The sequence below is a fragment of the Tinamus guttatus genome, unplaced genomic scaffold (genome assembly GCF_059628265.1).
Source record: "Tinamus guttatus ecotype Peru unplaced genomic scaffold, ASM5962826v1 Tinamus_guttatus_pri_ptg000732l, whole genome shotgun sequence".
Lineage (NCBI taxonomy): Eukaryota > Metazoa > Chordata > Aves > Tinamiformes > Tinamidae > Tinamus > Tinamus guttatus.
In genome coordinates this window covers 829896-855223 of record NW_028289266.1, presented here as the reverse complement: position 1 = coordinate 855223, position 25328 = coordinate 829896, and the positions used below count along the sequence as shown (strand labels likewise).

Here is a 25328-nt window from a genome sequence, read left to right as displayed (position 1 = left end):
CCACATCACTGATGGGCAAGTATAGACTTAACAACCAAAACTGTCAAATGGCCCAAACTCTGCCAAGGTGGCAGAAAAGCAATGGAGAAACTTTGGGTGGTGCCTCCCAAAACAAGATAGGAAAGTGGGAAGCTGCCTTTTCCCAACTGTCTAAACAACAGACACATTGGCACAACACCTCATAAGGGACCAAAACCAATCTTGCTGATGGTGCAAATAACAGATAATCTTTTGGAACACACCTGAAGTTTCAGGAAGGATCAACTTTTAAGGATAACCCTACAAGGGACCTAACAGGGAAAGATGGAATCCACCTACGTAAGCAGGGCAAAAGCTTCTCGCCTCTGGCTCCTTTGTGGTCTTCCTTTCCCAAGCATTCCAACTGGGAATCCATCTCTTTCTGCATTGATATTCTGTGCTGCCTGCACTGAGCAGTTCACTCTGCCCCACTGATGATGACCCTCAGTGTTTGTGATCTTTCTTTTCCGCGTTCTTTCATTCATCCCCATTTCTAGGAAGGGAACAAATTGTTACTGATAGCTTCTTCTTTCTTGACAAATGAAGTCTAACTGTGGTGCACTGGTGCAAATCCATATGATACTGCATTACAATTAGCCAGCTAAATTGATCCTGTGGCCAAGTCATAAAGGCACACTAGTGCAGCACACACGGGATTGTGTCCACTCAGGTGAACTGTTCCATATATCACTAAATCCTTCAGATGCAACAGTAATACCTTCATAATGAATCCGAAAAGTGAACACTTTAAGCATGAGTTCAACATGCCTCCAGCAAAAATACTTATGCCAGCAAACAGTTTCAGAAAATGAGGCAGAAATTGGAAAATCATCTCCTTGGCTTAAGGGAGGTGGTCCAAAATGGGGCTAGCCTATTTTCAGTGGTGCTCGGCCACAAGATAAGAGGTGGTTGCCACAAACCAAAACATAAGAAGTTCCATCTAAGTATGCAGAAAAACTTCTTGACTATGAGCGGCACAGAGCCCTGATAAGGGCTGATTAGAGACCTGATAAGGGACCAAAACCTACCTCAGTGATGGGTTTGCATCTGTCAGTGCGAGAGCAGCTAATCTTTTGGAACACACCTGAAGACTCTGGAAGGATCACTGCTATAAGGATGACCATAGGACAGTTACACAGTACTTCCAGATCTGCCCTCTGAGCAGGAAGTTGCTACCCTGTCTGTGGCACAGCAAGTAGGGTCTTTACCATATCCTGCCTGCTGTTCTGTCTTCCGATCAATCTTCCAACAAGAGTCAAGTAGAGTGGTCCCAGGGTACGATTCCCCAAATCTACGCAGTCTTCTTGAGGCCACATGGCATGTCCTGTGTGTGGTTCTGGGTTCCCCAGTACAAAAGAGAGACGGAACTACTAGAGACAGAGTCTATTTTCAGTTGTGCCCACAAAGAGGACAAGACACAATGGGCATAAACCAAAACACAACACATTCCATCTAACCATACGGAAAAAACTTTTTGACTGGGAGGGGAACAGAGCTCAGAGTTCAGGATTAGGTTGTGCAGAGGACTTGTGCACTCTCCTGCCTAGGAGCTACTCAAAACTTGCCCGTGCATCATCCTGTGCAGTGTGCTCTAGGCGAGCTTTCTTGAGCAGCAGGGTTGGACTAAGCGATCTCCAGAGGTGCCTTCCAACCTTAGACTTTCTGTGATTCTGTGATCCCGTAACCTTGCATGTCTTGCTCCCATCAGCTCAATGCTGACCTTCTGCAAGTGGAGAGGCATGGCCCTAAGGTGGGTATTTCCTGCAGGGATGCACAGAAATCAGTTGGGGAAGGACTTCACAATGTGCCGAGCCAGAGGTGGGAAAGACCCTCTGCCTGGCTTGCACTGTGTAGGCTTGGAGCTGGCAATTTCCAGAGCCGCAGCTGGGCAAGCCCACCTTGCCCGTTTGGGAGGCCTGTTGGCAAGGTTTCATGGCCACTGGCTCTGGCGTACACAAGCATGTCTCCCTCAGCTCTGAGGGGCAGTGTCCTAAAAAGGACCCTCTGCAGCGAGTCCCCAGCTCCCATTCCTCTGGCAGTGACAAAAGTTTCCCACCTGGTACTCCTGCCTTCTCCCCAACACAAGTGACTCTCTGCTCCAGGGGAAGCTTGGGAGACACCGCACCCAGGGAAAGACCACACAGAGACGCAGGTTGGCGTGCAGCATTGCTTTAATGAGTTAGAAGAGGGTAAGAGAGTTGCTGTGAGAGGAGGCCCCTTGTGCACAGAGAGCACCAGGGGCAGCCCAGAGTTGGCACCCTGTGAGCACACTAGAGTTTCCCACAGGGTGCCAATTGCCTGCCTCTCAGCAGCAGAGCAGCCAGAAGCTCCCCCTAGGCTCATTTGGGGGGTGCCTCATGCACCAAGGGAGCAGAAGACGAAAAAGAGAATGAGAGAGAGCAAAGAGAGTGGGAGAAGCAGAAGGTCGGCACAGTTCGTGCTTCAATAGAGACCAGGCAAGCCTGTTCTAGCCAGGCAATTGTAAGAGGAGGCAAAGAGATTGGCATGTGGTGAAAAAATAAGAGTCCTTCAAGATCCGTTGTGTATCAAAGTCGGTGTTCTGCATTCCTGGGGTTTCTTATCTGGTCGTATTTTCAGTGGCTTTAGCAGGGCGGGCACCTTCTGCCGCAGTAGCGGGGGGAAAACCTGGAGAGGTCACAGCAGTCAGAGTTGATGGGGACTCCCTCACAGCTGAGGATGCGGCCAACGGCAGCAGACGTGGAGGATCCCACGACAGTGTTCTGCGGGAAGGAGCTGAGGATGGGTCCGGGCAGGCTCACCACCACAGGAGAGGGCTGGATGACAATGGTGGAGGCCTGGCACTGCCTGACACAGGGCTCGTTGCAGCTGTTGGCCAGCGGGGTGGGCCCACAGGGCCGGCATGGCACGCATGGGTCGCAGCAGGACATGTCTGAGGAGCTGGAGGCACCTGTGAGAGAGGCCAGAGAGGAGGCAGAGCAGCTGAGTGCATGAGGCACAGCCTGGCACCCTGCCATGAGGGAGCCAAGGCACCTTTTGGACTGGGAGTTGGGGGCTGTGCAGGGCTTAGGCACACGGGCTTCTTTACCTTGTCCTGCCAAGGGCCTATCAAGAACAACCAGGCCCAAGAAGGCTGCTGCCTACTCCATACTCCACAAGCTACTGCAGCCAAATTTGCCTTCTCCCTCAAAAAGACCCTGTCTGGCCCTGCCTTGCCTTCCCTTCCCCATCCCACAAAGAGGAGCTCCAAGCCTCACAAGGTTACAGAGACAGGATCAGCTGAGACGACCACGAAAGACAGACCTTGTCTCCAAGCAGGAGGAAGGAGGGAAAAGGCATTCAGACTCACCTGGTTCCTGTGGAGGAAGATGGAGAGAAGTGGATGAGAGAGCCAGCACTGGGGCTGCCTTTTATACTCATTTTGCACTGCCCCCGGGTCTGAGGCATGCTTGGCAGTGGTGACAATTTTCTGACAAGCTCCTCTCCAATGCAAAACATCCCTGCTAATGATATGCGCTGTGTTTTTGTTTCCTACATTGCTGTCCTTTCATGTCCTGCTTTATGCCTTGCCCATGCCCCCATGAAGGCATGTTCTAAATGCTCAGATGAAAGGCCTAAGGTCTTCCAGGGCAGGAACATGTAAGTGCGGTTGGAAGACACAGGTCAACCCCAGAGGGGTCCAGCACAGGCAGGTGATGTTGACGTGGGTCATTCCTGCCAGGTTGCTTATGTCCCCGTTGACCAGAAGGGGCCCAGCTCTGGCAAACATTGCAGAGCCTGGCACACATCACAGCATGCTTCCCCAGGCCAGGGCAAATATCCCCTGCCCTGTGCTAAAGGGATCGCAAAGACCAACTCTAGCTTTAGGTATAGGAGAGAGAAGCAACAAGATATCCTGCCCTCCCCATGCTGGCCATTCCTGTGAGGCTCTCCTTCCAGAGCAGTGTCAGTGGTGTCTGGCATGAGATGCAGGCCCCTCCTGTCAGGCTAATGCCAAGGGCCCTTGTGCAGCTCATCAGCCTGGCGCTGAGGTTGCCAGACCTGGTTCTGAAGCACAAGGATGTGCATCTTGATGTCACTGCCTATGAAAGGAAGGAGACACCCCCTGTGTTGCACAGGGAGAGGCACAGAGCTGCTGCCTCCTTCGGTGTTCAGCCACCAGCATTTATTTCCCCGGCCCTCCCTGAAAGGTGAGTGCCCAGCAGCAGCTGTGGTGGGGCACAAGGGACATGTGATTCACGTGCCAAAGCTTGCTGAAAGGCCATGAGGGATATCGGGAGAAGGCTTTCTTTCCAACGAGGGCTGCGTGCAGTGTGTAAGATGCCCGAGTGCATCTCCCCCCGGGGGCTTGTCTATCTGGGCTCAGCTCCAACTTTCAGAGAGCACAGCAGACAGCTTGCCTGCACAAGCCTGTGCCTGGCCCTGGTGCCTGCTCATCTGCAGTCAGACTCTGACATGCAGATGAATACTTCTTTTGCCCTTGCACTTGTCACATCCCTGCGGGCTTGCACAGCAGTCGAGGGACTATGTCACAGCCTGATTACCGTTAGCAACGCTCATCGTGGCCTTCTCTTGCTGACTCATCTCTCCCGTTCAAGCTCAGACTTGCCACGCAAAAGAGCCTGAGCCTCACAAAGCACAGGGAGACGGGGTTCCTGATTTTCAGAGAAAAGGCATGCAATAGTTTGGAGAGATTCCATCCTGCCACAACCAGCTTCACTGATATCACAGAGTCACAGAATGGTTGAGGTTTCTAAGGGACCTCTAGAGAGCATCTAGTCCAATCTCCGTGCTCAAGCAGGGACACCTAGAGCGCGTGGCATCCAGGTCGGTTTGGAAGATCCTCAGAGAAGGAGACTCCACAACCTCTCTGGGCAGCCTGTTCCAGGGCTCTGTCACCCTCACAGTAAAGACGTTCTTCCTCACATGGAGGTGGAACTTCCTGTGTTTCAATTTGCACCCATTACCTCTTGTCCTGTCACTGGCCACCACCAAGAGTAGTTTTGCCCCATCCTCTTTACCCTCTCCCCTCACGTATGTGGAGGTGTCCTGTTGCGTTGGGTGATGTGCTGCTTGCCACGGCCTAGGAGCTCGGATGCTGCACAGGAACTGATGGGGAACTGCTAAGGCTCCTGCAGCCCTTGGAATAGTCCCTCATGCTGCTCTTGCATGCTGGTAACAGTGCTCTTGTCATGGCTAACCATAAGCATGTCACGAGTGACAACCAAGTTCTGGAGGTGAGGTGAAGGATGTGAGAAGACCTCTGCAAATTTCTCCTGTTAATGTGGGCCCGCTGCTGACGAGAGAGAGTGCCCTGGTGTCAAGGGGTACTGAAAAGGTGGAGTTCCTGAATGTGGCCTTTGTTTCAGTTTTTACTGCTCAGGGCAGTGCTTGGAAATCCAAGGTCCTTGAGTCAAGAGAGAAGGTCTAGAGAAAGGCAGATTTTGCCTTGGTGGAGGAGGATTCGGCTAGAGATCATTTAGGCAAACTTGACACCCACACATCCGTGAGCCCCAATAACATGCAGCCATGAGTGCTGAGGCAGCTGGCAGATGTGATTGCTAGGCCATTCTCCATCATCCTGGAAAGGTTATGAAGACCAGGAAGAGTGCCGGAGAACTGGAAGAAAGCCAGTGTCACTGCTGACTTCAAAAAGGACAAGGAGGAGGACCCAGGAAATTAGAGACCAGTCAGCCTGCCCTGACTGCCTGGAAGGTGATGGAGCAACTGAACCTGGATGAGCTCAGAGCTCTCTAAGCTTATCCTCCTCTAAGCACATGGAGGATAAGAACATGATCAAGTGCAGTTAGCATGGATTCACCAATGGGAAATGAATATTAATGAGCCTGAGAGCCACCTCTGTTGGGATGGCTAGCTGGGTAGAGGAGGAGAGAGCAGGGGATGTTGTCTCCTTTGACTTCCGCAAGGCTTTGGACTCTCTGCCATAATATCCTCCTAGGTAAACTCAGCAGATTTGGGCTAGATGCATGCACAGCAAGGGTGATGGAGAACTGTCAGAATGGCAGATGCTCAGTGACAAAGTGTCTAGCTGGAGGCCTGTAGCTCACAGTGTTCCCCAGGGGCTAGGAATGACTCCACTCTTGTTCAACCCCTTCATCAATGATCTGCACTAAGGCATAGAGCACAGCCTCAGCAAGTTTACAAAAGTGGGAGGAATGGCTCAAACACTACAAGGCTGTGTGGCCATTGAGAGAGGCATGTACACTCTGGATAAAGTTTGGCAGAGTGAGGCACCTTATGAAGTTCAAGAAAGGGAAGTGCTGCCCCAAGAGAGAAAGAACCCCATGCAGCAGTACAGGTTTGGGGGTGACCGGCTGGAGAGCAGCTCTGTGGAGAAGAACCTGCAGGTGCTCATGGAGAGCAAGCTAGACATGAGGCAGCAATGTGTCCTTGTGCCGAAGAAGGCCACTGCTTTCCTGGGGTGCCTCAGGAAGAGTCTTGCCAGGAGGATGTGGGACGTGATTCTCAGCCTCTACTCAGCCTTGCTGAGGACACCTGGGGTATCCTGTGTGCGGTTCTGGGTTCCCCAGTACAAAAGAGAGATGGAACTACTAGGGAGAGAGTCCAGCATAGGGCTATGAAGGTCATTAGGGGACTGGTGCAGCTGTTCTATGAGCAAAGGCTGAGGGAGCAGGGCCTTTTGAGCCTGCAGAGTGAAAGGCAGAGAGGGGATGCCCTCTGTGTGCACTAATTTCTTAAGGGAGGCTGTCCAAAATGGGCCAGCCTATTTTCAGTGGTGCCCACAAACAGAACAAGACACAATGGGCACAAACCAAAACACAACACATTCCATCTAACCATGCAGAAATTTTTTTTTGACTATGGGAGAGACAGAGCCCAGGAACAGGTTGTCCAGAGGGCTTGTGCACTCTCCTTCCCAGGACCTATTCAAACTTACCGTGCATCATTCTGTGCAGTGTGCTCTAGGCAAGCCTTCTTGAGCAGCAGGGTTGGACTAAGTGATCTCCAGAGGTGCCTTCCAACCTAAGGCTTTCTGTGATTTTGTGACCCTGTAACCTTGCATGTCTTGCTCCCATCAGCTCAATGCTGACCTTCTGCGAGTGGAGAGGCATGGCCCTAAGGTGGGTATTTCCTGCAGGGATGCACAGAAATCAGTTGGGGAAGGACTTCACAATGTGCTGAGCCAGAGGTGGGAAAGACCCTCTGCCTGGCTTACACTGTTTAGGCTTGGAGCAGGCAATTTCCAGAGCCGCAGCTGGGCAAGCCCACCTTGCCCTTTTGGGAGGCCTGTTGGCAAGGTTTCATGGCCACTGGCTCTGGCGTACACAAGCATGTCTCCCTCAGCTCTGAGGGGCAGTGTCCTGAAGAGGACCCTCTGCAGCGAGTCCCCAGCTCCCATTCCTCTGGCAGTGACAAAAGTTTCCCACCTGGTACTCCTGCCTTCTCCCCAACACAAGTGACTCTCTGCTCCAGGGGAAGCTTGGGAGACACCGCACCCAGGGAAAGACCACACAGAGACGCAGGTTGGCGTGCAGCATTGCTTTAATGAGTTAGAAGAGGGTAAGAGAGTTGCTGTGAGAGGAGGCCCCTTGTGCACAGAGAGCACCAGGGGCAGCCCAGAGTCGGCACCCTGTGAGCACACTAGAGTTTCCCACAGGGTGCCAATTGCCTGCCTCTCAGCAGCAGAGCAGCCAGAAGATCCCCCTAGGCTGATTTGGGGGGTGCCTCATGCACCAAGGGAGCAGAAGATGAAAAAGAGAAAGAAAGAAAGAAAACAAAGAGAGTGGGAGAAGCAGAAGTTTTTCAGAGTCCGTGCCTCAATAGAGAGCGGACAGGTCCATTCTAGCCAGACAATTGTAAGAGGAGGCAAAGAGAGTGGCATGTGGTGAAAACATAAGAGTCCTTCAAGATCTGTTGTGTGTCAAAGTCGGTATTCTGCATTCCTGGGGTTTCTTATCTGGTCGTATTTTCAGTGGCTTTAGCAGGGCGGGCACCTTCTGCCGCAGTAGCGGGGGGAAAACCCGGAGAGGTCACAGCAGTCGGAGTTGATGGGGACTCCCTCACAGCTGAGGATGCTGCCAACGGCAGCGGACGTGGAGGATCCCACGACGGTGTTCTGCGGGAAGGAGCTGAGGATGGGTCCGGGCAGGCTCACCACCACAGGAGAGGGCTGGATGACAATGGTGGAGGCCTGGCACTGCCTGACACAGGGCTCATTGCAGCTGTTGGCCAGCGGGGTGGGCCCGCAGGGCCGGCATGGCACGCATGGGTCGCAGCAGGACATGTCTGCGGAGCTGGAGGCACCTGTGAGAGAGGCCAGAGAGGAGGCAGAGCAGCTGAGTGCATGAGGCACAGCCTGGCACCCTGCCATGAGGGGTGCAGGCATGCCATGAGGGAGCCAAGGCACCAGCTGGACTGGGAGTTGGGGGCTGTGCAGGGCTCAGGCACACAGGCTTCTTTACCTTTCCCTGCCAGGCGCATACCAAGAGCAAACAGACCCAAGAAGGCTGCTGCCTACCCCATACTCTACCAGGTACAGCAGCCAAACCCCAACTTCTCCTCAAAAAAGACCTTCTCTTGCCTTCTCTTGCCTTGCCTTCCCTTCCCTGCCCCACAAAGAGGAGCTTCAAGCCTTACAAACTTATAGAGACAGGATCAGCTGAGATGACCACCAAAGACAGACCTTGTCTCCAAGCAGGAGGAAAGAGGGAAAAGGCATTCAGACTCACCTGGTTCCTGTGGAGAAAGATGGAGAGAAGTGGATGAGAGAGCCAGCACTGGGGCTGCCTTTTATACTCCTTTTGCAGTGCCCCCGGGTCTGAGGCATGCTTGGCAGAGGTGATAATCTTCTGACAAGCTCCTCTCCAATGCAAAACATCCCTGCTAATGATATGCGCTGTGTTTTTGTTTCCTACATTGCTGTCCTTTCATTTCCTGCTATATGCCTTGCCCATGCCCCCATGAAGGCATGTTCTAAATGCTCAGATGAAAGGCCTAAGGTCTTCCAGGGCAGGAACATGTAAGTGCGGTTGGAAGACACAGGTCAACCCCAGAGGGGTCCAGCACAGGCAGGTGATGTTGACGTGGGTCATTCCTGCCAGGTTGCTTGTGTCCCCGTTGGCCAGGAGGGGCCCAGCTCTGACAAACATTGCAGAGCCTGGCACACATAACAGCATGCTTAAGGGAGGTTTCCTGCATTGAGGCTAGCATATTTTCAGTGGTGCCTAGCCACAAGACAGGAGGCAATGGCCACAGCCCAATACACTAGAAGTTCCATCTAACTATGCGGAAATACTTCTTGACTGTGAGGGGCACAGAGCCCTGATAAGAGCTGATTAGGGACCTGATAAGGGACCAAAACCTACCTCAGTAATGGGTTTGCGTTTGTCAGTGCAAGAGCAGCTAATCTTTTGGAACACACCTGAAGACTCTGAAAGGATCACTGCTATAAGGATGACCATAGCACAGTCACATAGTAGTTTCTGATCTGCCCTCTGAGCAGGAAGCTTCTACCCTAAGGCACAGCAAGCAGGGTCTGTACCACAGCCTGCCTCCTGTTCTGTGCTCCCATCAGTCTCTCAACTAGAGTCAAGTAGAGTGGTCCCAGTGGAGAATGAGGGGGCTGTGGTGGGGGACTCCCATAACGAAGGGCAGGAGAAGAGCATCAGGCGCAAGCAGGAGTAGAGGGCACTGGCTTGAGCAGGGCCTTTATACCCTAGCAGACAGCCATGCAGCTCCTTGAGGGACCATACAATGGATCCAAGTATTATGCAAAATTTTTTATCAAGCAATGAACAAGATACCTCATAGCCAGCATTAGATGTTCTTTACGTACCTCAAAGCTCCGTCGGCCATTCAGCACTCACTAACCAAAGTAAATCTCCTCAAGCTGTAGGGCACTAGATGGTCACCTATATTTTGCTACTTGATGGTAGGGGCAAGCGATGGAAGGAATCAGACACCAATGGAAAGAAGGGTCTTATTTCACTATTAATATTAAGGCAATACAGAATGATAGGTTTTACAAAACAATAAACTTGGTATTCACTCTGTTTTAGCAACAGACAAAATAAGCAAGGTAATGCACTTAACCATTATTATACAAGAAAGAGAATAGTGATTAAGAGAAAAAGATACATCACCAATTGCCTAAATACGTTACCACCATTCAGATTAGCAGTGGTTGGGGAGCCTCTGTTGAAGCGAGGATTTGGAGAACCTACCCGGCAATTGAGAGATCTTATGTGGGGCATCCACCAGTAAGGGAGGCCTCCAGTGTCACGGCAAGAGGGTCCACCTTTAATAGAGCCAAATCAGCAAATCATAATAACTCGCATTTCTTTGTGAGTGGTAACATCTGGTGTGACATACTTTCCCTATCATCCAGGAGCAGGAATTGGCCATAGCCCGGGCCTCAGATGGGAGGGTTCCCTGCAAGGTCAAAAACACCTGCACAAGAGCCTACAAAAGCTGCAGTTTAGTAAACCTACATACAGGTTAGCATAAACGGTTCTACAGACGAGTTTTGTATACTTCTACAAAGGCAAAGCTGTATTCATCTGTAAGTCCACCCCGACTTGGGCCTGTTCTTCAGGCCCTAGCAGTTCACTGTGTAAGCCTTAAACTCCTGACAGACTCCTAAGGGAAGGAATATTCAAAAGTTTTGTATATAAAACTATACAAAAGTTTGAAACATTATCCCACACTGAACCAACACCAGCAGGTGCCTTGCGCATCTCGGTACGGCATCAAGAGATTGGATGAGAATTCCACTCCAGTCACTTGGAAATCACTGATTTACTTGGCAGTGATTTAAATGAAAGTGAGTATGGAAAATTGTAGATACTATGAGAGTGAAATTAATTTTTACTCAACCTTGGATATGGTTGTGGAAGAATTGTTTGAAAAGGAGGCACTGAGAGAAAAAATCGCTAGGGCGTAACAGAAGTTTGGGCATTACAGAAACTTGCTTGGGATGACAAAAAGTTGCCACTTCCTGGATGGCTGGGAAGCAGGGACTCTGCTCCTCCACAGTTCGCTAGAAAACACAGCCTGCCCTCCTCACAGCTGCAAAGAGGAGTAACATGACTGGGAGGGGAACAGAGCTCAGAGTTCAGGATTAGGTTGTGCAGAGGACTTGTGCACTCTCCTTCTAGGAGCTATTCAAAACTTGCCCGTGCATCATCCTGTGCAGTGTGCTCTAGGCAAGCTTTCTTGAGCAGCAGGGTTGAACTAAGTGATCTCCAGAGGTGCCTTCCAACCTAAGGCTTTCTGTGATTCTGTGATCCCGTAACCTTGCATGTCCTGCTCCCGTCAGCTCAATGCTGACCTTCTGCGAGTGGAGAGGCATGGCCCTAAGGTGGGTATTTCCTGCAGGGATGCACAGAAATCAGTTGGGGAAGGACTTCACAATGTGCTGAGCCAGAGGTGGGAAAGACCCTCTGCCTGGCTTGCACTGTGTAGGCTTGGAGCTGGCAATTTCCAGAGCCGCAGCTGGGCAAGCCCACCTTGCCCGTTTGGGAGGCCTGTTGGCAAGGTTTCATGGCCACTGGCTCTGGCGTACACAAGGATGTCTCCCTCAGCTCTGAGGGGCAGTGTCCTGAAGAGGACCCTCTGCAACGAGTTCCCAGCTGTGACAAAAGTTTCCCACCTGGTACTCCTGCCTTCTCCCCAACACAAGTGACTCTCTGCTCCAGGGGAAGCTTGGGAGACACCGCACCCAGGGAAAGACCACACAGAGACGCAGGTTGGCGTGCAGCATTGCTTTAATGAGTTAGAAGAGGGTAAGAGAGTTGCTGTGAGAGGAGGCCCCTTGTGCACAGAGAGCACCAGGGGCAGCCCAGAGTCGGCACCCTGTGAGCACACTAGAGTTTCCCACAGGGTGCCAATTGCCTGCCTCTCAGCAGCAGAGCAGCCAGAAGATCCCCCTAGGCTGATTTGGGGGGTGCCTCATGCACCAAGGGAGCAGAAGACGAAAAAGAGAATGAGAGAGAGCAAAGAGAGTGGGAGAAGCAGAAGGTCGGCACAGTTCGTGCTTCAATAGAGACCAGGCAAGCCTGTTCTAGCCAGGCAATTGTAAGAGGAGGCAAAGAGATTGGCATGTGGTGAAAACATAAGAGTCCTTCAAGATCCGTTGTGTGTCAAAGTCGGTGTTCTGCATTCCTGGGGTTTCTTATCTGGTCGTATTTTCAGTGGCTTTAGCAGGGCGGGCACCTTCTGCCGCAGTAGCGGGGGGAAAACCTGGAGAGGTCACAGCAGTCAGAGTTGATGGGGACTCCCTCACAGCTGAGGATGCGGCCAACGGCAGCGGACGTGGACGATCCCACGACGGTGTTCTGCGGGAAGGAGCTGAGGATGGGTCCGGGCAGGGTCACCACCACAGGAGAGGGCTGGATGACAATGGTGGAGGCCTGGCACTGCCTGACACAGGGCTCGTTGCAGCTGTTGGCCAGCGGGGTGGGCCCGCAGGGCCGGCATGGCACGCATGGGTCGCAGCAGGACATGTCTGCGGAGCTGGAGGCACCTGTGAGAGAGGCCAGAGAGGAGGCAGAGCAGCTGAGTGCATGAGGCACAGCCTGGCACCCTGCCATGAGGGAGCCAAGGCACCTTTTGGACTGGGAGCTGGGGGCTGTGCAGGGCTTAGGCACACGGGCTTCTTTACCTTGTCCTGCCAAGGGCCTATCAAGAACAACCAGGCCCAAGAAGGCTGCTGCCTACCCCATACTCCACAAGGTAATGCAGCCAAATTCGCCTTCTCCCTCAAAAAGACCCTGTCTTGCCCTGCCTTGCCTTCCCCATCCCACAAAGAGGAGCTCCAAGCCTCACAAGGTTACAGAGACAGGATCAGCTGAGACGACCACGAAAGACAGACCTTGTCTCCAAGCGGGAGGAAAGAGGGAAAAGGCATTCAGACTCACCTGGTTCCTGTGGAGAAAGATGGAGAGAAGTGGATGAGAGAGTCAGCACTGGGGCTGCCTTTTATACTCGTCTTACACTGCCCCCGGGTCTGAGGCATGCTTGTCAGAGGTGACAATTTTCTGACAAGCTCCTCTCCAATGCAAAACATCCCTGCTAATGATATGCACTGTGTTTTTGTTTCCTACATTGCTGTCCTTTCATTTCCTGCTTTATGCCTTGCCCATGCTCCCATGAAGGCATGTTCTAAATGCTCAGATGAAAGGCCTAAGGTCTTCCAGGGCAGGAACATGTAAGTGCGGTTGGAAGACACAGGTCAACCCCAGAGGGGTCCAGCACAGGCAGGTGATGTTGACGTGGGTCATTCCTGCCAGGTTGCTTATGTCCCCGTTGACCGGAAGGGGCCCAGCTCTGGCAAACATTGCAGAGCCTGGCACACATCACAGCATGCTTCCCCAGGCCAGGGCAAATATCCCCTGCCCTGTGCTAAAGGGATCGCAAAGACCAACTCTAGCTTTAAGTATAGGAGAGAGAAGCAGCAAGATATCCTGCCCTCCCCATGATGGCCATTCCTGTGAGGCTCTCCTTCCAGAGCAGTGTCAGTGGTGTCTGGCATGAGATGCAGGCCCCTCCTGTCAGGCTAATACCAAGGGCCCTTGTGCAGCTCATCAGCCTGGTGCTGAGGTTGCCAGACCTGGTTCTGAAGCACAAGGATGTGCATCTTGATGTCACTGCCTATGAAAGGAAGGAGACACCCCCTGTGTTGCACAGGGAGAGGCACAGAGCTGCTGCCTCCTTCGGTGTTCAGCCACCAGCATTTATTTCCCCGGCCTTCCCTGAAAGGTGAGTGCCCAGCAGCAGCTGTGGTGGGGCACAAGGGACATGTGATTCACGTGCCAAAGCTTGCTGAAAGGCCATGAGGGATATCGGGAGAAGGCTTTCTTTCCAACGAGGGCTGCGTGCAGTGTGTAAGATGCCCGAGTGCATCTCCCCCCGGGGGCTTGTCTATCTGGGCTCAGCTCCAACTTTCAGAGAGCACAGCAGACAGCTTGCCTGCACAAGCCTGTGCCTGGCCCTGGTGCCTGCTCATCTGCAGTCAGACTCTGACATGCAGATGAATACTTCTTTTGCCCTTGCACTTGTCACATCCCTGCGGGCTTGCACAGCAGTCGAGGGACTATGTCACAGCCTGATTACCGTTAGCAACGCTCATCGTGGCCTTCTCTTGCTGACTCATCTCTCCGGTTCAAGCTCAGACTTGCCACGCAAAAGAGCCTGAGCCTCACAAAGCACAGGGAGACGGGGTTCCTGATTTTCAGAGAAAAGGCATGTAATAGTTTGGAGAGATTCCATCCTGCCACAACCAGCTTCACCGATATTACAGAGTCACAGAATGGTTGAGGTTTCTAAGGGACCTCTAGAGAGCATCTAGTCCAATCTCCGTGCTCAAGCAGGGACACCTAGAGCGCGTGGCATCCAGGTCGGTTTGGAAGATCCTCAGAGAAGGAGACTCCACAACCTCTCTGGGCAGCCTGTTCCAGGGCTCTGTCACCCTCACAGTAAAGACGTTCTTCCTCACATGGAGGTGGAACTTCCTGTGTTTCAATTTGCACCCATTACCTCTTGTCCTGTCACTGGCCACCACCAAGAGTAGTTTTGCCCCATCCTCTTTACCCTCTCCCCTCACGTATGTGGAGGTGTCCTGTTGCGTTGGGTGATGTGCTGCTTGCCACGGCCTAGGAGCTCGGATGCTGCACAGGAACTGATGGGGAACTGCTAAGGCTCCTGCAGCCCTTGGAATAGTCCCTCATGCTGCTCTTGCATGCTGGTAACAGTGCTCTTGTCATGGCTAACCATAAGCATGTCACGAGTGACAACCAAGTTCTGGAGGTGAGGTGAAGGATGTGAGAAGACCTCTGCAAATTTCTCCTGTTAATGTGGGCCCGCTGCTGACGAGAGAGAGTGCCCTGGTGACAAAGGGTACTGGAAAGGTGGAGTTCCTGAATGTGGCCTTTGTTTCAGTTTTTACTGCTCAGGGCAGTGCTTGGAAATCCAAGGTCCTTGAGTCAAGAGAGAAGTTCTGGAGAAAGGAAGATTTTGCCTTGGTGGAGGAGGATTCGGCTAGAGATCATTTAGGCAAACTTGACACCCACACATCCGTGAGCCCCAATGACATGCAGCCATGAGTGCTGAGGCAGCTGGCAGATGTGATTGCTAGGCCATTCTCCATCATCCTGGAAAGGTTATGAAGACCAGGAAGAGTGCCGGAGAACTGGAAGAAAGCCAGTGTCACTGCTGACTTCAAAAAGGACAAGGAGGAGGACCCAGGAAATTAGAGACCAGTCAGCCTGCCCTGACTGCCTGGAAGGTGATGGAGCAACTGATCCTGGATGAGCTCGGAGCTCTCTAAGCTTATCCTTCTCTAAGCACATGGAGGATAAGAACATGATCAAGTGCAGTTAGCATGGATTCACCAATGGGAAAAGAATATTAATGAGCTTGAGAGCCACCTCTGTTGGGATGGCTAGCTGGGTAGAGGAGGAGAGAGCAGGGGATGTTGTCTCCTTTGACTTCCGCAAGGCTTTGGACTCTCTGCCATAATATCCTCCTAGGTAAACTCAGCAGATTTGGGCTAGATGCATGCACAGCAAGGGTGATGGAGAACTGTCAGAATGGCAGATGCTCAGTGACAAAGTGTCTAGCTGGAGGCCTGTAGCTCACAGTGTTCCCCAGGGGCTAGGAATGACTTCACTCTTGTTCAACCCCTTCATCAATGATCTGCACTAAGGCATAGAGCACAGCCTCAGCAAGTTTACAAAAGTGGGAGGAATGGCTCAAACACTACAAGGCTGTGTGGCCATTGAGAGAGGCATGTACACTCTGGATAAAGTTTGGCAGAGTGAGGCACCTTATGAAGTTCAAGAAAGGGAAGTGCTGCCCCGAGAGAGAAAGAACCCCATGCAGCAGTACAGGTTTGGGGGTGACCGGCTGGAGAGCAGCTCTGTGGAGAAGAACCTGCAGGTGCTCATGGAGAGTAAGCTAGCCATGAGGCAGCAATGTGTCCTTGTGCCGAAGAAGGCAACTGCTCTCCTGGGGTGCCTCAGGAAGAGTCTTGCCAGCAGGATGTGGGACTTGGTTCTCAGCCTCTCCTCAGCCTTGCTGAGGACACCTGGGGTGTCCTGTGTGCGGTTCTGGGTTCCCCAGTACAAAAGAGAGATGGAACTACTAGGGAGAGAGTCCAGCATAGGGCTATGAAGGTCATTAGGGGACTGGTGCAGCTGTTCTATGAGCAAAGGCTGAGGGAGCAGGGCCTTTTGAGCCTGCAGAGTGAAAGGCAGAGAGGGGATGCCCTCTGTGTGCACTAATTTCTTAAGGGAGGCTGTCCAAAATGGGCCAGCCTATTTTCAGTGGTGCCCACAAACAGAACAAGACACAATGGGCACAAACCAAAACACAACACATTCCATCTAACCATGCAGAAATTTTTTTTTGACTATGGGAGAGACAGAGCCCAGGAACAGGTTGTCCAGAGGGCTTGTGCACTCTCCTTCCCAGGACCTATTCAAACTTACCGTGCATCATTCTGTGCAGTGTGCTCTAGGCAAGCCTTCTTGAGCAGCAGGGTTGGACTAAGTGATCTCCAGAGGTGCCTTCCAACCTAAGGCTTTCTGTGATTTTGTGACCCTGTAACCTTGCATGTCTTGCTCCCATCAGCTCAATGCTGACCTTCTGCGAGTGGAGAGGCATGGCCCTAAGGTGGGTATTTCCTGCAGGGATGCACAGAAATCAGTTGGGGAAGGACTTCACAATGTGCCGAGCCAGAGGTGGGAAAGACCCTCTGCCTGGCTTACACTGTTTAGGCTTGGAGCAGGCAATTTCCAGAGCCGCAGCTGGGCAAGCCCACCTTGCCCGTTTGGGAGGCCTGTTGGCAAGGTTTCATGGCCACTGGCTCCGGCGTACACAAGCATGTCTCCCTCAGCTCTGAGGGGCAGTGTCCTAAAAAGGACCCTCTGCAGCGAGTCCCCAGCTCCCATTCCTCTGGCAGTGACAAAAGTTTCCCACCTGGTACTCCTGCCTTCTCCCCAACACAAGTGACTCTCTGCTCCAGGGGAAGCTTGGGAGACACCGCACCCAGGAAAAGACCACACAGAGACGCAGGTTGGCGTGCAGCATTGCTTTAATGAGTTAGAAGAGGGTAAGAGAGTTGCTGTGAGAGGAGGCCCCTTGTGCACAGAGAGCACCAGGGGCAGCCCAGAGTCGGCACCCTGTGAGCACACTAGAGTTTCCCACAGGGTGCCAATTGCCTGCCTCTCAGCAGCAGAGCAGCCAGAAGCTCCCCCTAGGCTCATTTGGGGGGTGCCTCATGCACCAAGGGAGCAGAAGACAAAAAAGAGAAAGAAAGAAAGAAAACAAAGAGAGTGGGAGAAGCAGAAGGTCGTCACTGTCCGTGCTTCAATAGAGACTGGACAGGTCCATTCTAGCCAGACAATTGTAAGAGGAGGCAAAGAGAGTGGCATGTGGTGAAAACATAAGAGTCCTTCAAGATCCATTGTGTGTCAAAGCCGGTGTTCTGCATTCCCGGGGGTTCTTATCTGGTCATATTTTCAGTGGCTTTAGCAGGGCGGGCACCTTCTGTCACAGTAGCGGGTGGAAAACCTGGAGAGGTCGCAGCAGTCAGAGTTGATGGGGACTCCCTCACAGCTGAGGATGCGGCCAACGGCAGCGGACGTGGAGGATCCCACAGCGGTGTTCTGCGGGAAGGAGCTGAGGATGGGTCCGGGCAGGGTCACCACCACAGGAGAGGGCTGGATGACAATGGTAGAGGCCTGGCACTGCCTGACACAGGGCTCATTGCAGCTGTTGGCCAGCGGGGTGGGGCCGCAGGGCCAGCATGGCACGCACGGGTCACAGCAGGACATGTCTGTGGAGCTGGAGGCACCTGTGAGAGAGGCCAGAGAGGAGGCAGAGCAGCTGAGTGCATGAGGCACAGGCTGGCACCCTGCCATGAGGGAGCCAAGGCACCAGCTGGACTGGGAGCTGGGGGCTGTGCAGTGCTCAGGCACATGGGCTTCTTTTCCCTGCCCTGCCAGGCATGTACCAAGAGCAACCAGGCCCAAGAAGGCTGCTGCCTACTCCATACTGTACCAGCCACTGCACGCAAACCATGACTTCTCCCTCAGCACGAGTGTCCCCTCCCTCCCCTTTCCTTCCCTTTGCTTCCCTTCCATGGTCTTGCCTTCACTTTCCCACAAAGAAGAACTCCAAGCCTCACAAGGTTACAGAGACAGGATCAGCTGAGACGACCACCAAAGACAGACCTTGTCTCCAAGCGGGAGGAAAAAGGCAATCAGACTCACCTGGTTCCTGTGGAGGAAGATGGAGAGAAGTGGGTGAGAGTCAGCACTGGGGCTGCCTTTTATACTCGTTTTGCACTGCCCCCAGGTCTGAGGCATGCTTGGCAGAGGTGACAATCTTCTGACAAGCTCCTCTCCAATGCAAAACATCCCTGCTAATGATATGCACTGTGTTTTTATTTCCTACATTGCTGTCTTTTCATTTCCTGCTTTATGCCTTACACATGCCCCCATGAAGGCATGTTCTAAATGCTCAGATGAAAGGCCTAAGGTCTTCCAGGGCAGGAACATGTAAGTGTGGTTGGAAGACACAGGTCAACCCCAGAGGGGTCCAGCATAGGCAGGTGATGTTGATGTGGGTCATTCCTGCAAGGTTGCTTATGTCCCCATTGGCCGGAAAGGGCCCAGCTCTGACAAACATTGCAGAGCCTGGCACATATCACAGCATGCTTCCCCAGGCCAGGGCAAATACCTCCTGCCCAGCCCTGCCCCTTCAGTAAGAATTTATTTCACTCTCATAATATCTACAATTTTCCATACTCATTTTCATTGAAATCATTGCAAAGCAACTCAGTAATTTCCAAGTGACTGGAGTGGAATTCTCATCCAATCTCTTGATGCCATACTGAGACGTGCAAGGCACCTGCTGGTATTTTTTCAGTTCGAGGGAATATTTCAAACTTTTATGTGGTTTTATATGGCAATTTTGAATATTCCTTCCCTTAGGAGTCTGTCAGGAGTTTAAGGCTTACACAGTGAACTGCTAGGGCCTGAAGAACAGGCCCAAGTCGGGGTGGACTTACAGATGAATACAGCTTTGCCTTTGTAGAAGTATACAAAACTCGTCTGTAGAGCCGTTTATGCTAACCTGCATGTAGGTTTACTAAACTGCAGCTTTTGTAGGCTCTTGTGCAGGTGTTTTTGACCTTGCAGGGAACCCTCCCATCTGAGGCCCGGGCTATGGCCAATTCCTGCTCCTGGATGATAGGGAAAGTATGTCACACCAGATGTTACCACTCACAAAGAAATGCGAGTTATTATGATTTGCTGATTTGGCTCTATTAAAGGTGGACCCTCTTGCCGTGACACTGGAGGCCTCCCTTACCGGTGGACGCCCCACGTAAGATCTCTCAATTGCCGGGTAGGTTCTCCAAATCCTCGCTTCAACAGAGGCTCCCCAACCACTGCTGATCTGAATGGTGGTAACGTATTTAGGCAATTGGTGATGTATCTTTTTCTCTTAATCACTATTCTCTTTCTTGTATAATAATGGTTAAGTGCATTACCTTGCTTATTTTGTCTGTTGCTAAAACAGAGTGAATACCAAGTTTATTGTTTTGTAAAACCTATCATTCTGTATTGCCTTAATATTAATAGTGAAATAAGACCCTTCTTTCCACTGGTGTCTGATTCCTTCCATCGCTTGCCCCTACCATCAAGTAGCAAAATATAGGTGACCATCTAGTGCCCTACAGCTTGAGGAGATTTACTTTGGTTAGTGAGTGCTGAATGGCCGACGGAGCTTTGAGGTACGTAAAGAACATCTAATGCTGGCTGTGAGTTATCATGTTCATTGCTTGATAAAAAATTTTGCATAATACTTGGATCCATTGTATGGTCCCTCAAGGAGCTGCATGGCTGTCTGCTAGGGTATAAAGGCCCTGCTCAAGCCAGTGCCCTCTACTCCTGCTTGCGCCTGATGCTCTTCTCCTGCCCTTCGTTCTGGGAGTCCCCCACCACAGCCCCCTCATTCTCCACTGGGACCACTCTATTTGACTCTAGTTGAGAGACTGATGGGAGCACAGAACAGGAGGCAGGCTGTGGTATAGACCCTGCTTGCTGTGCCTTAGAGTAGAAGCTTCCTGCTCAGAGGGCAGATCTGGAAGTACTATGTGACTGCGCTATGGTCATCCTTATAGCAGTGATCTTTCCAGAGTCTTCAGGTGTGTTCCAAAAGATTATTTGTTATTTGCACCATCAGCAAGATGGGTTTTGGTCCCTTATGACGTGTTGTGCCAATGTGTCTGTTGTTTAGACAGTTGGGAAAAGGCAGCTTTCCACTTTCCTATCTTGTCTTGGGGGAAACCACCCAAAGTTTCTCCATTGCTTTTCTGCCACTTTGGAAGAGTTTGTGCAATTTGACAGTTTTGGTTTCTAGCTCTTTACTCACCCATCAGTGATATGGAGAGGCAAGGAGCTCCACGCATCCAGTCCTCAAGGTTCAACATACAGTCCAGCCTTGCCCTTGACTTTGGGTTTGCCCTCTTGTAGAGGGAAAGAGAGGCAAGGTCAGCGCCTGGAAACCTTCACACCATTTTGTGCTACGGCAGTGAGAGCCCACTTACAATACCCAGGACATTATAAGTAAGAGGATAGGGTATGGATGAAGGTTTTCACTAGTTGATCCTTCTGGAGGGAAGAGCAGCTGTCATGGCTTCCCCATTCTGGTTGGGAAAAGATGATTTCCACAGTCCTAGTCCTCAAGAACCATATCTTCCTTCTTACGCCGAAACCCGGAGGAGGCATCAGCTATGCTGGGAGCGTCAAAGTAAGAGGGTCCTCATAAATCAAGAACCACCTGCCACAGGCAGCTCACAGGTGCTGCTGCTGGGTACAGAAGCACAACTCCCTCCCACCATCACCTCTCCCTAGGACTGAGGAGATCCAGTCCTCACCCAAGAACTGCTTGCTCATTCTGTCCACAAGACATGCTCCAAGGATGAGGAGAGCACTTCTGTACAGCGATACAGCCAGGCAGGTCCTGGTGGCCACTGGCTCAAGAGGATCTAGCCGTATCTTCCTCAGTTCCAAAGGACTGTGCCCAAAAGTCATCTGCTGCAGTGTGTGCCACACTGCCTTTCTACCAGGAATGCGGAAAGGTACCCATCTGATCGTTCCATAACTCTGTTCCAGAAAAACTCTATTCCCACTGAGCAGTCTGGGAGATTATCCACAGAGGAAAGACCACGCGGAGGCCCAAAGTGGGATACAGAAGAACTTTAATGAGTCATCAGAAGGAAACAAGGTTGCCCTGAGTGGAGGCCCAGTGACCACAGTGGAGTTGCCACAAGGGATCTGTCTCCCTGCCTCCCAGAGAGAGAGGAGCCAGCACGTGCCCACAGATGGCTTTGGGGGCTTTGTGGCTCAGGGCAGTAGAATACAACAGGGTGTGAGTGGGAAAGAAGAGAGGGAAAGACAGGAAAATCACACATGGGCCATGTTTTCAGGAAGCCCAGGCTGGTCTCTTGAGGTCTTCGTTGGCAGGGGAAGCTGGGATACTCAGCCATTTGGAAACCAATAGCCAGAAGCTATTTTCTCAGGACAGCATCAGCTTTACCAGGGCAGGCACCTTCTGCCACAGTAGCGACTGGTAATGCTGGAGAGGTCGCAGCAGTCAGAATTGATGGGAACTCCCTCACAGCTGAGGATGCGGCCAACAGCAGCGGAGGTGGAGGATCCCACAACAGTGTTCTGCGGGAAGGAGCTGAGGATGGGTCCGGGCAGGGATACCACCACAGGAGAGGGCTCAATGACAACGGTGGAGTCCTGGCACTGCCTGACACAGGGCTCGTTGCAGCTATTGGCCAGCGGGGTAGGCCCGCAGGGCCGGCATGGCACGCACGGGTTGTAGCAGGACATGTCTGAGGAGCTGGAGGCACCTGTGAGAGAGTATGTGGGGAAGCAGAGCAGCTGAGTGCATGAGGCGCAGCCTGGCACTCTGCCATGAGAGAGCCAAGGCACCTGTTGGGTTGGGAGCTCAAGGTCCTGTGAGGACCTGCCAAGCCCAGAGAGGCTCCTGCCTAGCACCCAGCACCAATGTCACCTCAGCCTCCCTCAATGCTAGACCTTCTCCACCTTCCCCTTCCCATCACTAGAAGGCCCAACTCCCAGCATAGGACAGAGATGACATGTCTGCTGAAGGAAGACCTCATCCTGGAGCAGGAGGAGAGTCTTCCAGCTCACCTGGTTCCCAAGGAGAAGGAGGCCAGAGATGTGGATGAGGGAGTGAGGACTTGGGCTGGCTTTTATACTGGGTCTGCACTGCCCAGAGGCACAAGTACTGGAGGTAATAATTTCCCGACGAGCTAATCTCAAACGCAAAGAATCCCAACTAATCATATGGGCTGTTTCCTGCATTGCTGTCTTTTCATTTCCTTGTTTATGCCGGACCTGCCTTCCTGTGAAGGCTCTTGTAAAATGCCGTAGTGGGAGCCTCAAGGATTTGCAGGCAGGAATGTGTCCGTGACATCACAAGATGTGGACCAAGTGCCAAAGAAGTTGTTTGCAGGCAGGGGACATTGACCTGGGGCACTTCTCGGTGGTTGTTTGCAGGAAGTGTCACAATTCTTCCCAACCCTGTAGTTCCAAGTAGGATGCCAAAGGGCTCCAGTCCAAGGGGACGTCGCATCCTTCTCTCTCTCCCTTCCTCCTAGCTTGCTCTAATGGCCACTGGCTATTCTGTCCTTTTGATGTGTGGCCTGCATCAGATTTCTTTCAGATTTCTGCCTCCTAATGCCTGTTGTCATTTGGGCCCTGTTTGTCCCCTAGGTGCTATGGCCCTCTGGGGGTGGTCCTTAGAAATCCAAAATGAGTCATGTGTGAGAATGCAAATTTCCTTGTGTGCACCATGTGTGTAATAGATTGTTTGAGTGCATGGGGCGAAGAAATGTGTGTGTGATTCCATGCAGCTGAGCATGAGCACATGTGAGTTTGTTCGCATGTACATAGCCCTCATCACAAGAAAAAGCTCTGCTCATGGCCGGGGTATCCTCCCATTGCCCCATGGGACAATGCTACTATTTGTAAGGTATATTCAAATTGTTCACAATGGATGATACCTGTATAGGATCAATGATTTAAGTCCCACTGGAAAACCTGCACAGTTAGGGATCTTTCCACTGATTTGGAAGACACTGAATTGAGCATAGGAGTGTTGAATGCCCTAAACAAGCTACAATTGGCCAGACTATGGATATGACACAGGGAATGCACAGAACCACTAAAACCTTGACCAGTGATCTAAACCCTCGGAAAAAATTTCCAACACACTTGAAGATGTATACTGGCGTTCACAATTTTGCTTCTTACACTAGCAGTGTCAATGTTTATGTTACCGTACAAACCTTCATTATAAATGAATATGAACAATAAGATAATTGGATCTGCAGTGGAAATCCTGCTGCATTAGGAACCCTATCAGCCAGACTAGTGTTAGGATTATAAAGGTTAATTTATCTAAATTGTGTGCTCGGGGTAGGAAACAAGCACAATGTTAGTGGAACCTTTATTACCTCACTGTAAGCAAAGAAATTAAATAGTAAAAGCATGTCTGTGTGTGTTTCTGTGTGTGTGTGTGTGCCCAGAATCTTAGATGCATTAGCAGGAGGCAGGTGATAAGCTACTCAACTGAACCAAAACAGTAGTAATTTTTGGATAGCTTCACAGGAAGTTTAGCCTAGTATAGAAGGCCACCATGTAAGCAGCTGCATCAAAACATGTTGCCCTCTGTTAGTATTAAATAGGTATTAGAGAGGGGAATTCATCTCATGATGAGGCAGGCATTTACTCTAAACACAGCCTCCTCCTAAGGATTACTAAGACTCCTCCTAATTGTAAAAAACAAGATGAGCCCACACTCTTTTTACTCTACACCACAAATGAATATATCAGTAGGCCTCTGACAGACTGACTTTAATTTCTCTCCCCTCATCTTGTTCCAGGATAAAAGAACACCTGGACGCAGAATTCCAAGTATGACTACATGAGGGCTGTACAGTGAGGGATATTAGCATCAATATGCTGGCCACACTTCTAAGGAAACCCAGAATGTAGTTTGCCTCATTTGCAGTGGGAGTGATGGCTGCTTCTTATTCAGTATGGCATCCATCATAACTTTTAGGTCTTTCTTTTATCAGGGCTGTTACAGTGGATTCCAAACCTCATTGATATATGATTTTGCCTTAGGGACAGAGTTTTGCATTTTCCATACTGGATTTTATTTGGCCAAGTCCTCCATATATACTATCATAGACTCATAGAATCATTTTAGTTGGAAAAGATCTTCAAGACCTTCGAGTCCAACCATAGACCCTTCAACACCACACCTGCTAAACCATGTCCCTAAATGCTTCATCCACACGTTTCCTTTACACTGCTAGCAACAATGGCTCCACCACTTCCCTGGACAACCTGTTCTACTCTTTCCATTTATAAATTTTTCCTAATATCTAATCTGAATCACCCCTGGTGTGACTTGAAGCTATTTCCTCATGTCCTTTTGGTAGTTATTTTGGAGAACAGATTGCGCCCAGACCGCCCACCACACAACCTCCTTTCAGGGAGTTGTAGAGAGCGATAAGGTCTCCCTTGAACATTTTCTTCTCCAAAATAAATATTCCTAGTTCCTTCAACTGTTCCTCAAAAAATCTGTGTTCCAGTCCTTCCACCAGCTTCATTGCCCTTCTTTGGACATGCTCCAGCACCTCTATGTCTTTCTTGCAGTGAGGAGCCCAAAATGGAACACAGGATTCAAGGTGCAGCATCAGAAGCGCCAAGTACAGGGGGACGATCAGTTCCCTGGTCCTGATGGCTGCATTATTCCTGATATAACTCAGGAGGCCATTGGCTTTCTTGGACACCTGGGCATACTACTGGCTCATGTTCAGCTGACTTTTGACCAATACCCACAGATCCTTTTCAAATGAACAGCTCTCCAGCTGCTCTGCCCCAGGTCTGTAGCTTTGCATGAGGTTGTTGTGATCAAAGTGCAGGATCCAGCACTTGGCCTTGTTGAATCTCATACAGTTGGTCTCAGCTCATCAATCCAGCCTGACCAGATCCCTCTGTAGACCCTTCCTACCCTCAAGCAGATCAACTGTTACACCCATCTTGGTGTCATCTGCAAATTTTCTGAGGGTCTTAAAGAGGACTAGCCCCAACACTGATCCCTGGGGAACAACGCTCATGACCAGTCGCCAGCTGGATTGAACTCCATTCAGCACCACTCTCTCGACTTGCCATCCAGCCAGCTTCTCACCCAGTGAAGAGTACATCTGTCTAAGCCATGATCAGCTAGCTTCT

At 51.2% G+C, this 25328-nt stretch overlaps 2 protein-coding genes and 3 pseudogenes across 3 annotated transcripts; all 5 read right to left on the bottom strand.

The window, feature by feature from the left end:
• Positions 1-2621: 2621 nt before the first annotated feature.
• Positions 2622-3418, bottom strand: LOC148591635 (feather keratin Cos1-2 pseudogene; annotated as a pseudogene).
• A 4539-nt stretch (positions 3419-7957) lies between these two features.
• LOC148591634 (feather keratin Cos1-2-like) lies at positions 7958-8263 on the bottom strand. The gene has a single exon (XM_088537252.1). It carries the CDS (start codon positions 8261-8263, stop codon positions 7958-7960), a length of 306 nt encoding a protein of 101 aa, XP_088393378.1.
• A 3913-nt stretch (positions 8264-12176) lies between these two features.
• LOC148591633 (feather keratin Cos1-2 pseudogene) lies at positions 12177-12482 on the bottom strand (annotated as a pseudogene).
• A 5025-nt stretch (positions 12483-17507) lies between these two features.
• On the bottom strand, positions 17508-18347 carry LOC148591632 (feather keratin Cos1-2-like). Of its 2 annotated transcripts, XM_088537132.1 has the most exons (2): positions 18236-18347; positions 17508-17818 (listed from the first exon to the last, which is right to left on the bottom strand). In XM_088537132.1, exons 1-2 carry the CDS (start codon positions 18345-18347, stop codon positions 17508-17510), a joined length of 423 nt encoding a protein of 140 aa, XP_088393258.1. The 2 variants fall into 2 exon arrangements, with proteins under 2 accessions (XP_088393258.1, XP_088393259.1); XM_088537133.1 differs by lacking the exon at positions 18236-18347 and having other exon boundaries at positions 17508-17822.
• A 3234-nt stretch (positions 18348-21581) lies between these two features.
• LOC148591631 (feather keratin Cos2-3 pseudogene) lies at positions 21582-21887 on the bottom strand (annotated as a pseudogene).
• Positions 21888-25328: the final 3441 nt, after the last annotated feature.

Excerpts from the sequence above, each read along its gene's own strand:
- LOC148591634 (XM_088537252.1), bottom strand. The coding sequence starts at position 8,263 with ATGTCCTGCTGCGACCCATGCGTGCCATGCCGGCCCTGCGGGCCCACC.
- LOC148591632 (XM_088537132.1), bottom strand. The coding sequence starts at position 18,347 with ATGCCTCAGACCTGGGGGCAGTGCAAAACGAGTATAAAAGGCAGCCCC. Across the intron at positions 17,819-18,235 it reads CCAGGTGAGTCTGATTGCCT|CAGACATGTCCTGCTGTGAC; the intron begins TTTTCCTCCCGC and ends CCTCCAGCTCCA.